Here is a 13,353-nt window from a genome sequence, read left to right as displayed (position 1 = left end):
ACACTTAAAAGGCAAACAGGGAACATAACTGGCTGATGCTAATGAATGTTGTTTTACTTTTCTTCTCTAACAGAAGTGCCCTGTTCAGCACTGCAGGGCAACAGGAGATCCTGAAAGAGGGATGGGGTGCAGTATAACAAAACACACAAGACTCTATTACATTTAGAAAGTAGGGGGACCAGGAGGCACTGTTCCTCAGAACAAAAGGTGCCCAGGCTTTAGCCCTCAGGACTTTTATTAGGGATGGCAACATAGGTTAATGAGCCAAATCAGGTGCAGGCAATGACAAAGCCATCTCGTAGTGAATAACAAAAGAAACTGCTAGCAACTAGTTACAGGTGCATACCTCTAGGGCATAGTGCAGCTGCTCAAGGTTAATGCAGAACTCCCTTAACTTGTTTTTGAAGGAGATCCTGTACCTTAGAACTCTTCATTCCTTAGCTTGTTGTGCTTTTGCACCTGCACCAGGTTTGCCTTCTGCAGAGTTCAGCAGTTCGGTGGTCTCCAACACAGAAGGAAGGAGCCCTTTCCTGCTAAATCCCCACAAGCTTGCAGTCTCCTGGTAGATGTCCCAAATTCTTCTCTTTTTCAATCACTTTCAAATAGAATGTTACAAATCTAAACATGCTTGAACTCCATAGAGTAATTTCTTCTCTAACTCCAGGAATAGCAGTAATTCCCAAACATCAAAGATTTTAAAAAACCTTGGTCTCTTTCAGTATTAATCCAAGTCAGAGACCTTACTAAACAAGGGCCTTAGAAATGAGATAGAGACAGGAAGAGAGAGGAGGAAAGTGGTTAAAGATTAAATCTCTTATGTTATCCCTTATAAAATATACTTCAGTGGAATAATAATTTTAAAAATCCATTTGGCACATGTATCACTTATTCGTACGCACATATATTGACTGCTTTTCATATGTGTGTGTTGCTTTAATAAATGAATTGTGTTATTTTACTGCATGTATTGGTGGGGATGACAGTGCAAGCCACAGTAACTAGGGTAGCTCAGAGAATTGAGTAAATCAATGAAAAACTGGTCTCATGGAAGGGTACGAACTAGGACGGCTCCAGGGGTCTCTGCAGTAAGAACATGGAGCAGTCTCAGGGCACTGCCATCTGATGATTCAGCCTCGGGTGCCCTTTACTTATGGGTGTCTCAGCTCCAGATTCAAATCTGATTTCCTTGGTGGAATCACATGCCTGCCTCTGTGGCCAGGGTACCGGGTACAGTGGCATGGAGATGGGCAGTTCTCCAAAGGGTAGGGGAAAGGCCTATTGCCAGGAGAAAAGGGGAAGAAACATGCTGAGAGGCCAAAAAGAATTTGGGGCTATAACTGGAAGTATCTGTCTGATACTGTCATCTGTTCAAGCTTCTAAGATAAATGCCTTGAAAACTCAAGGAATCATTGAAGTAGACTATCAAATTCCTCATTGGACACATTCACTTGCTTATGCATATATGATCCACTTATTCCCACAAACTGAGTACCAATTATATTAGGCACGGCATGAATTATTTTCCAGGAAAGCCAGAAAAGTGGAGGAGGGGATGGTTAGACATAATCCTATGAGGCCTTCCCAGAATGGACCCCACCCATGTCCTCCTTTTGTTGGGGAAAAAAAAAAAGTCAAGAATCAATTTAATCAGAGAAGTGAGAAAATGTAGAAAGCAAGGAAAAAAGTCAAGCAAGATAAAATAATAATACTTTAGCCATTCAACAAAGTCAAGGATCTTTAGTTCTTCCTCAAGGACTACACATAATATTCTGAGCCATGTCTTTTGAGCTGTTTTGCAGATAACACTCCTGCCACGTGGAGGAAGTTAACTGTATGCTGCCCACAAGCACGCAGACCCCAGGCTGATTGAAAGCAGAAAGTTGATGATGCTGACTCCCAGTTACCTTACTAGCAACCAATCAAAAGAATGTCCACGAGCTGATCACGCCCTGCTCCTTCAACACTATAAGACCCTCACTACCCCCTCCAGGGCAGACACAATTTGGAGGGCAGTAGCCTACTGTGGCCTCTTTTGCCTGGCAAGGCAAGAAAGCTATACTGTTCTGTTTCATCCAAAACACTGTCTCTGCATTTCTATTCAGAACCTGGTCAAGAGAGGCTGAGTTTCAGAAACAGCTCCTTTGCTTAAAAAACTTAAAAGAGTCTATCTGGAAGGAAAAGTGCTTGATAGTCTTTTTTAAACCTCATAAAACTCTGATGACGTCTTCTACAGATGAGGAAAATTAGGAACAAAAAACATAATGCTCCCCAAATCATGGAGCTTATTCTAGAATTCCTTCCTCTAGCATAACTAAAACCTGTACCCAAGTTATTTCTATTAAATGTAGATTCTATATGTGTCTTGAGTATATTTAATATTTATATTTAATGAAATACAACTTTTAAAATTAATATTTTATTCAGTAAAGCCAAGTACATAGGATTTTAATTTGCCTTAGTAGATAAAAGGCACGTCAAAAAGTGATCATATAATATCACTTATATGTGGAATCTAAAATATGGCACAGATGAACCTACCTACAAAATAGAAACAGACTCACAGACAGAGAATAGACTTGTGGGAGTCTGGGGTTGGTAGACGCAAACTATTGCATTTAGAATGGATAAACAATGTCAAGCATCAAGAAAGAGAGGCGGGATTAAGATGGGGGAATAGAAGGACTAGAGCTCACCTTTTCTCATAAAAACACCAGAATTACAACCAAATGCCGAACAACCTGCAACCAAATGGACTGCAAACCGTCAAAAAGATATCCTACTCCAGAAGGCAAAGAGGAGGCCACATCAAGATGGTAGGAGGAGCAATTATGTGATAGAAGCAACCCCATCCCCACAGAGTGGGAAGCCCACAGACTGCAAAGTAACTGTATCACAGACTTACCTGCAGGAGTGAGTGTTCTGAACCCGACAGCATGTCCTCGTGCCTGGGGATTTGGGATTGGAAGGAAGAGCCCCCAGAGCATGTGGCATTGAAGGCCAGTGGGGCTTGTGCGCAGGAGCTCCACGGGACTGGAGATAAAGGAGACCCAGTTCTTGAAAGGTGCACAGGGGCTTTCATGTGTACTGGGTCCCAGAGCAAGGCGGAGGCTCTGTGGGAGTCTGGGTCTGACCTGACTGCAGTTCTTGCAAGATCTCCTGGGAAAACAGGAGGTGACAGTGTCTCCTTGTGGAGGAAGGACACCGGAGGCAAGGTTCAAGGGAATATTCATCAGCATGGGTTCCTCTAGAGGTGGCCATTTTGGGAGAATCTGGCCCCACCCATCCGTGCTGAAAAGCCCCAGGCCAAATTATAATCCAGTTGGGATCACAACCCTACCCACCAGTAAACAGGCTGCCTAAAGACCCTCAGGCATACAGCTGCTTCAAATATCACCCAGAGACAAAGCCCCACCCACTAGAGGGATAGGAATCAGCTCCACCTGCCAGTGGGCAGGCACCAGTCCCTCCCTTCAGAAAGCATACAGCAAGACCCATAGCAACTTCAGCCACGAGGGGAGCAGACATCAGAAGTAAGAGAGGCTACAACTCTATTGTCTGCAAACAGGAGACCACTCCAAATAAAATGGCAGAGAACTATAACTCAGATAAGGGAAAAAGAAAAAAACCCAGAAAAACAGCTAAGTGCTCAGGAGATTATCAGTCTCCAAGAAAAAGAATGGATAAGCAGCGAAGTGGCTGTGGTGTAGGCCAGCAGCTGTAGCTCCAATTTGACCCCTAGCCTGGAACCTCCATGTGCCATGGGTGCGGTCCTAAAGGGCCAAAACAAAAAGCAAAAAACAAAAAAACAAAACAGACTTGGATTCTAGTAATCACTAAAGACCCCACAATATATCACCTGGGAACACCCAAAGGATTAAAACCAACAAGGAAACATAACAAAATGAGAATGAAAATAATAGAACACACTTTTTGGAATTAAGACATTTTTTTACCAGTGAGTTTAGGCACAATTTATAAGCAGTACAATCCACACTAAACCATGGTTTTAGAAATGACTATCAGTTTTTCTCCTAAGTAATTGCTCTGGGTTTTTTCCTTAAAACTTTCTGTTCAGATAATCAGCCTCACGTGATCCCATGATGAAATGTCTCTTGTTTTTAAAGAGCTTTAAAAAAGAAAAAAGTGAGACTTACATGGCAAAATTATGGAAGTAACGTATAAAAATATAATACAGTAAAAATCACCTAAAATGGGGTTACTAATTCTTTTTTTCCTTTTGTAGGGCTGCACATGTGGCATATGGAAGTTTCCAGGCTAGGGATCTAATCAGAGCTGTAGCTGCCATAGCCACAGCAATGCCAGAGCTGAGCTACATCTGTGCCTACACCACAGCCATGAATGGATAATTAACCCACTGAGTGAGGCCAGGGATCAAACTTGCATCCTCATAGTTGGGTTCTTTTTATATATATACAAATATATATATACACACATATTTTTTTTTCCGACTATACAACATGGTGATGCAGTTACACATAAATGTATACTTTCTTTTTCCTCACATTAAGTGTTCCATCATAAGTGACTAGACAGAGTTTCCAGTGCTACACAACAGGATCCCATTGCTAATCCATCTGGAAGGCATCAGTCTGCATCTATTAACCCCAAGATCCCAGTCCCTCCCACTCCCTCCGCTTCCCCCTTGGTAACCACAAGTCTATTCTCCGAGTCCATGATTGTCTTTTCTGTGGAAAGTTTCCTTGTGCCGTATATTAGATTCCAGATGTAAGTGACATCATATAGTATTTGTCTTTCTCTTTCTGACTTACTTCACTCAGGATGAGAGTCTCTAGTTCCATCCATGTTGCTACAGATGGCACTAGCTGGGTTCTGAACCCATCAAGCCACAACAGGGACTCCAGTTTACCCATTCTTAATATTTGAGTGCTCACTTTGTCAATCTTCTATTTATTTATAGATACATTTATGTGGAGATTAAAAAATAAGGTGTTAAGTTTCACCATTTTGAACTGCTTCCATCTGCTGTGAGAATTCTGCCTTTGACTGTCATATTCCCTGGGGCTTTATTTTATAGAATCCATGTATCTGGTAAGAGGAGAACTAGAGAAGTTAGGAAGGAAAGATAAACGAAAACACAGGAAAGGCCGAGAGTGACTTGTGGAAAATGAAAAAGGAATGGTTACGCTTAGCTAAAAGAAGGAATGTTTCGAGGCTTGAAGACAACGGTAAGAAAACAATGTGGACTGAATTTTATACATCAGAAATATTAAAAGGAAAACAATGTGGAGGAAGTTTTTGGGGGGCATTTACTTATTTTCAAAGTTTTGGCTGCATGAGAACCTGAGATGGAATCCTAATTCTCTTTAACAAATTGTGTGATTTAGGGAAATTTACCTAACAACCTGAAACCTTGTTTTTCCATCTTAAAATAATCTCAGAATTCCTTTGTAGATAAATTAGATAATGTATGTAATATATGCAATTGCTTTACATATATCATCCAATGTTAGTTTGTGGGTTTGGTTAACGTAAGGATGTTATAAATGGCAACTCTAGGCAGATCCCCTTAAAGGCAATATTTCTCAAAATCGCTGCCCACACCAAACAGATATATTTAACATTTAAACAGTGATTGATAGGGTTCAACAGTATAAGAAAACAGAACTAGCAAACCCCCACCTCACAGCACAAATAAAGTCAATGTGAGCATTTATGTCAGGGCATATTTCACCCGTTATTCATTAACACTCTCTGTGTGTCTCTAGAGAGATATAAGGAGGATGAGCAAATTGCCAAGCAGACCCTGTAGGGAAGTTGTCTGCTAGAGGGGTTAAGACCTGGAGCTATGGAATTAACAAGATCTGAAGGCAAGTCCTGGTTTCCCACTTAATGTTCCTGATATTCCTAATGTTTGCCACTAGGGCTCCTTATTTGAAGCCTCTAATCCTCAAAGCCCTTCTTTACAAAACTGAACCTCTTTCATGGGGGAGGGTGCTATGGCGTTTACATGGGATGATATCTGTGAAGTGTTCATCACAGATCATGTTCTAGCAATTGTAGTTCATACTAAGCAACTTGGAGGAAGTGAAATGTCTATAGGCAGACGAAAGGAATGATTACATCCTTAGTGAAGTGAGAAAAACGAATTTGGCATAGAGATGGCTATTGAAGGATGCTTTTAGAACTGCCACAGATCCTGCCTAAACTCAACCAGGCAAAACTGACTGTCTGTTACAAGAATAAGAAATCTGCCTCAAGCTTCTTGCAATATTGCCTGGATTCTTTTCCCAGGATGAAGGCACTGAGAATAATACTAATTACGAAGTTACTTATGGGGCCTCAAAGTTTACAGATACATATAAAAATAGAAAATCTTATCAGGCAAACTGAATGCTTTAGAGGAAGCATATTCTATCATTTATTTAAGAAGAAGAACTAAGTGGAGTTCCACTGTGGCTCAGTGGAAATGAATCTGACTAGCGTCCATGAGGATGTAGGTTTGATCCCAGGCCGTGCTCAGTGGGTTAACGATCCCACGTTGCGCTGACTTATGCAGGCCAGCAGCTGTAGCTCTGATTTGATCCCAAGCCTGGGAACCTCCACAAGCTGTAGGTGCAGCCCTAAAACACAAAAAAGACCAAAAAAAAAAAAAAAGGAAGTGGGTGATTTTTAACAGACAATAAATTTCAAATTCCATTATGAAAACTATCATTTATTCTAGAGCCATGAATACTACATTGCGGAAAACCCTTTTCAGGGAGCTTTTCACATCCTTGTTCCTTAGGGAATAGATTAAGGAGTTCAGCATGGGTGAAACAATATTATTCAATATTTGCACCATGGCACCCACCAAGGCATTGGGGGTGGGCTGCAGATAGATGATGATTACAGGCCCATAGGCACAGAGGATTGCAGTGAGGTGGGCGCTGCAGGTAGAGAACGCTTTCTGCTTACCCTCTGCTGAGCGGATTCTCAAAATGGCAATTCCAATGCGCGTGTAGGAGGCACAAACGCTGAACCAAAACAATAAAACCAGAAAGCCAATGTTAGTGGAACCTACTCTCTGGGCCAGGGAGCTGTCAGCACAAGCCAGGGGTAAGACAGCAGGAATGTCACAGAAGAAGTAGGCCACCTGATTGGGGCCACAGTAGGGTAACTGAAAGGTAAGGGACATGAGGATGGTGGCATGAAGACAGTCCACCAACAAGGCTGCCATGACCAAACCGACACAGACTCCAGGTCTCATGATGAGCATATACCTGAGTGGGTGACAGATGGCAACAAAGCGATCGTAAGCCATCACAGAATAGAGGCAGCCTTCGGTAGAACCCAGGAAATGATAGAAGAAGAGCTGCGCAGCACACCCCTCGTAGGAAATGGCGCGGCTCCGGCCAGAGAGATAGAAGAGCATCTTGGGACAGGTGACAGATGGGAACAACATGTCCAAAATAGACAGGAGTCCCAAGAAGAAGTACATGGGGGTGCGAAGGGTAGAGGAGGAAGTAATTGCTACAAGGATGAGTAAATTGCCAAGCAGGGTGAAGAGGTAAATGGCTGAGAAGATGACAGAGAGCACAGGCTCCAGTCCCTCTGTCTGAGGTATTCCCAGCAGGAGGAACTCCTTCAGCTCTTCTGTGTCATTCCTCATGTTCCTGGCCGGAGGGTCTTGGGGAGATGAAAGGCAGGAAGCACGGATGTGGGGGCGGATCTGTGGCAGATGCAATCCCAGTGCATTGATCACGACCGGTCTCTGTTTAAAGATGATGTTGAAATTAAGAATTAGAAATTCTGCCAAGATCTATCCAGAGAAAACCACGACTCACAAAGACACATGCACTCCGATGTTCATTGCAGCACTCTTTGCAATAGCCAAGACATGGAAACAGCCTAAATGTCCATCGACAGAGGAGTGGATCAAGAAGATGTGGTACATATACACAATGAAATATTACGCAGCCATTAAAAGGAACAAAGTACCAGCATTTTTAGCAACATGGATGGACCTAGAAATTAACATGCTAAGTGAAGTCAGCCATACAATGAGACACCAACATCAAATGCTTTCACTGACAGGCGGAATCTGAAAAAAGGACAGACTGAACTTCTTTGCAGAGCAGATGCTGACTCACAGACATTGAAAAACTTATGGTCTCCGAAGGAGACAGTTTGGGGGGTGGGGGGATGTGCTTGGGCTGTGGGATGGAAATCCTGTGAAATTGGATTGTTATGATCGTTACACAACTACAGCTGTGATAAATTGATTTGAGTAATGAGAAAAAAAAAAAAGAAATTCTGCCAAGAACATTTAGGGACTAGTAAAGCAAACCCATGTCTTCATATCTTGAGATATCATGGTCCTTCACCAATAGGGTTACAAAGCAAAACGAAGCTTTAACATGGTGAAAACTTGCATGTGCTAAGAGAACAAAGATATCAATACGGAACAGACGAATGTAGTTTGATTCTTGTCCATAACCCATGATACAATGATAGATGCCCTAAAATAGACCCACCTTAGTCTGATCCTCCTTATTCCTTTACAGATCATGTCTACAGTTCTCAGACATGTGGTCAAATACTCTTCAGAGCCATCAAATGTCGATGGATTCTGTTGAGAATAACAGATTGTGATGCAATCTCTGTTGTGCAATAAGCATTAAGATTTGGGTGTTTTGACATCCTTCTAGTTGGGTAAATTTCTTAGCTGAACCTTTTCTTATTTAGGAATATTCATTTGACCTAAAAGACACTGCTGGTGACAAATTTTGGTTCTAATCCCAGTGTTTTAGATTGTTTAGAGGTTAGCAGCTAAATTGTATTATGTAGATGGTAGGTTTTAGTGAGATATGTCATATATAACAACTTTGTTCACAACTGAAATTTTTGAATCCAAAGTATTTCAATTCCGCAGACTTTTGTGTTTTCTGTTTTTTAATTCTAATTTTAAATTTATCATAGTATGAAAACTCAACATGAGATCTACCCTCAAAAGAAAATTTTAACTGTACAATATGATATTAACTACAGGTACAATGTTTTACAACAGATTTCTAGAATTTATTAATCTTGTGTTAGTAAAATTTTATACTTGGTAATTAGCAAGTTGCTGTTTTCCCTTATCCCCTGCCCATGGCAACCATCAACCACACATAAAAAAATCTGCTTTTATGTGTATGATGGTCCTACTTTAAAGGAAAAATTGATCATGCTGAGAAGATGAAATGGCCAATAGGGTATGCTGTGGTCAGCTGTGTGCTGCAAGCTTGAGTTTGTGATTCATTCTAGAAGAGATGCTGTTTTCACTTACAATTCTCACTATTATGACTTGTTTTTTAGAGATCCAAAATTATAAAAATTATTTAATTATAATTTTAGGGGCTTCTAATTACAATGACTAATTAATTTCTTTGATTTCTTTCATAATGACTAGGTACTGATTGATACTTTGGTCTTCTAAAAAAAAAGTGAAAGTGTTAAGATAGGTTAATATTATCCACGTTTGCACAGGCAATTCTGATGAAATTGAGTTCAGGTGCTATTAGACTATAAGATCCCTGAGAGTAGAGACTATACTTAGTCTCTATCTAAGTATCTTCAGTATTTGTCACAGTGCCTGTGAAAAGCTGGAGTTTTAATATTTTAGGTAAGTTAATGAATGAAAATCAGGAAATTAATTCATAGTGATACTCGGACTGTAAGTTCCATGAAGACACCATATTTATTCCTGTTCAGCACTATATCTATATGACTTGGGATAGAGTAGAACCCAACAGATGTGTTTTTAATAGCATTTTAAATGCTCTGAAATGATTCCTTTTATCTTTAGACTATTTTAAGCCTTTTGTATTAACCTCTGCTTTATTAATGGTTATAGTGAATCTACTTGTGGCTTGAGAATCCATGCTTAATAGAAGGAACGTGGATATTCTTCTAAATGGGGGGTATCTAATTCCTGAAATGGGAAAGAGAGAAGGAGACTTGGACATTTGCATGATCGCTGGTAACTAGAAACTGCCTCTTGCAAGAGAAATATATGTCAAGTGATAGTTGGAGGTAGAGAGTTAAGGAAGGAAAAGGAGACAATCACGATGTGAAAAGGAATTACTGTACAAATACCTGAAGTAGTACAGAAATTATTCACATAACCATAGGTTCTGGACTTTTTTTTCCCCAAATAAGTTTTTTTTTTTTTCCTTTTCAGGGCTGCACCTGCAGAACTTGGAAGTTTCCAAGCTGGGGGTCAAATCAGAGCTGCAGCTGCTGGCCTGCCACAGCCACAGCAAGGTAGGGATCCAAGCCAAGTCTTTGACCTACACCACAGCTCATGGCAATGTCAAATCCCCAACCCACTGATCGAGGCCAGAGAATGATCCCACATCCCCATGGATCCTAGTTGGGTTCATTAACCACTAAACTGCCCCATAGGTTCTGGATTTAGATCATCCACCTTAGTTCACGTGATAAGTAGACGCGGAATAGCATTATCACAATAATATTAATTCAATTGATTTACTTTGTTATTATCATCTTATGGTATCAAACCTATAGAGATTCTGTTTAATGTATTGGGTTCTTTGAGTCTTTTGGTCCCTTTGGGTTTTTGTTGAAGGAAAGCCAGCATTGCTCACTTTTTTCCAAACTGTTCTTCTCTGGTTCCACTGAGGGATCATCTGGGTGTCAAGTCAGTTTGTTCTTGTGCTGAAGTTGTCAAAGAAATAATGCATGGCCCCTGAGTGGCCACCATGGTCTAGAGAGGCCATCTTTTTGCATAGATATTCTTGTATGTTTCTGAACAATTTCTGTTAGAGTCATGAAAAGAGAAGGCTAAGAGAAGAACTGCTGGGGGCAGAGAGGGAGTGGGGGAATGTTGACAAGGAAAGATAAGATTTTTGAGCCAGGCAGATTTGGGATTTAAATCTAGGCTCTTGCTTAATAATTCTGTGTCTTTGCTATGTTTCAGTTTACTTATCTCTAAAATAGGAATGGTATTACATTCTAAATGCTGGTGGGGAGAGTAAATGGAATAATGCAATATAAGGCATCTAATACGGTGTCTGGCATACTGCAGGTAGCCAGTAACTGTTATTTGCTTCTTTACTCTGGGCAAGAAAAAAAAAAAAAACACTCTTGTAATGTACTGATTTGATATTAGCATGAGCATAGTTAATGCTAACTAACTCGCAATTTGGAAGAAGTGCTTAGAAAATACTCCTGCTAACCCATGGAGGTCTCCTCTAAATTATCCTCAGGTGCAAACATAAAACATGGGATGGAGAAGATTGGGAACCATGGTTTAAGGGTCTGCCTTATCCTCCATACCTTACATACAAGTACTGCTCCCCTATCAATCATTCAAAACTCAGTAAGATATTTATCATGCTAATGCATGATGACAGTGCCATGCAAGGTGAAACAGTCATATTTCTATTGGTTCTAAAGCAATATAAACCTTTTCTGTAAGATAACTGAAAGCAAAGAAAAATTGTGAGACTAATCTCATGAAAATAACACCATTTATTTGACGTGTTTTAAAATTGTCTTTATAACTTCAAACATTATTCTTTAAATACTAAACATTCAACCCTCACCATTTCTAGACTCACAACCAGAAAGGATCATAAACATCAGACACCCATTGAAGGGAGAATGATAACGTAAACAGTAGTACTGCAGGATTGCACCCATACTTAGAAAGAGATACAGCTTTCTAGAAGGTTCAGTTCAAACGCACACTTGTCCAGGAAAGAGATAATATGGCACATTGAAAAGAATTTCAGAGAGGACAAGATGGCGGAGGAGTACGAAGACACGCTCGCCCTCTCCCACAAACACAACAAAAAAAGCACATCTACAGAATAAATGACTCGCACAGAACAGCAACCAATCGCTGGCAGAGGAACCTAAACTCCAATAACAGCAAGAAATTCGTGACATTATTGGGCAGAACAGGAGAAAAGAGGAGAGTGAGAGAAGGCGAATCCGAGCGAGACGGGGGCTCCCGAAAGGGAACTGCGGAGGAGAAAGGGATCCCGCACCCTGGAAAGTCACCTACCGGGCGAAAGATCAAACGAACCGGAGGAATCTCCAGATGCAGAGAAGAGTGTAGCAGTAAGTTGGAGTACGGAAAAGCCGATCAAGAACCCAACGGACCATCTGAACTACGGGCAGAGTCACCAAAAATTGAGACGCCTGGGTGGGGGCTGGGCACCGAGACCTGCTCCAGAGATTAGTCCCCGGGCTAGGGGGGCGGGGCAGAGCGGAAACTGCTTGGGAGGTCTAGAAACCAGTTGACGGGGCAGAGACTGCCTGGGAGACTAGAAAACAAAGCTGTCGCAGAGGAAGGGAGCAATACTCCAGGAGTGGGGAAGGGGAAAGCCACATCAGAGGGAACCTGGGAGAAGAGCCTGGTCTGCGCCTGTGCTGGGGAGGGGAGAGAAGAAGGGGTGGGTCCCCATAGAATACCCCCCATGCCACAGCAAGCTTACAGGCCCGCTAGCTAGCTGAAAACTCTGCTTCCCAGTGCATCCCCTCCCCCCACCCCCGCCACGCCCTACGCTCTCACGGACCTGGGGCTGCCTGCCATCCAGGAGGGCTGGCCTCAACAATTGCCTGAAGCCTACCACCGCAGGGGCTGTCCCTGCACAGGCCTGCTTGCCCTTTGGAGGGGCTACACTTCCGCAGAGAAGCACCAAACACCACCAGCCCCCGAGAAAAGGCCTGCAGCCTAGAAAAGCTAGAACAAGCTTAGCCAGGCTGTGAATAGATCGGCCTAATTCTCGGACGGTTTTTCTGAGTCGGGTTGCCCCGGAGAGGAGCCTCTTCGGTTTCCAACGGCCCTGCTACCCGCCCAAGCCCCCAGGGGATGCTCTAGTGGACCAGCTACGTAGGACTGCCAGCTCCAGGCAGGACCCCCTGCAGCCCAGAAAAGCTGCAACAAGCTCGGCCAGACTGTGAAAAGATCCGCCTACATTCTCAGGCTGTCCTTCTGAGTTGGGCTGCCCTAGGGAAGAGCCTCTCAGGTTCTCAGTGCCCCAGATAGCTGCTCCAGCCCCCAGGGGGTGATGCACCCCTAAAAAGCAGCTGCCCAACACCGCCAACCCCCTGCAAGAACCCCACAGCCTAAAAACACCAGAGCAAGCTCTGCATGGCCAAGTGAAATCTGCTACCATCGTGGTGTGGACCTCCCAGTCCTGTCTGCCCTCAGGAAGTCCTCCTTTGCTTCAAAGAAACACTGTTAGCCCCATCAACACTCCAGAAAAGCCACACTGCCTCAAAAAAGATTGACCAACAACGCCAGCCCTCAGGAAATATTCCACGGCAGTGACAAGGCAAACACTGCCCGATCATGGAGAGTACAACTCCCTCAGGAGA

General features: G+C 42.5%; 2 protein-coding genes across 2 annotated transcripts in view; one reads left to right on the top strand and one right to left on the bottom strand.

Moving 5' to 3' along the window:
• Positions 1-13,353, top strand: part of LOC110262282 (olfactory receptor 10S1) — a 243,652-nt gene that overhangs the window by 154,660 nt on the left and 75,639 nt on the right. The gene's annotated exons all lie outside the window — the stretch shown is intronic.
• On the bottom strand, positions 6,695-7,728 carry LOC100518982 (olfactory receptor 10N1-like). The gene has a single exon (XM_021063054.2). It carries the CDS (start codon positions 7,628-7,630, stop codon positions 6,695-6,697), a length of 936 nt encoding a protein of 311 aa, XP_020918713.2. The 5' UTR covers positions 7,631-7,728.

Source organism: Sus scrofa, chromosome 9, assembly GCF_054392235.1.
Source record: "Sus scrofa isolate SSC_HxYL_T2T_F1_AM1 chromosome 9, Sscrofa_HxYL_maternal_Yorkshire_Landrace_v2.0, whole genome shotgun sequence".
NCBI classification, from domain to species: Eukaryota; Metazoa; Chordata; class Mammalia; order Artiodactyla; family Suidae; genus Sus; species Sus scrofa.
The sequence above is the reverse complement of the archived record's forward strand: the minus strand, read 5'-3'. Positions and strand labels throughout refer to the sequence as shown.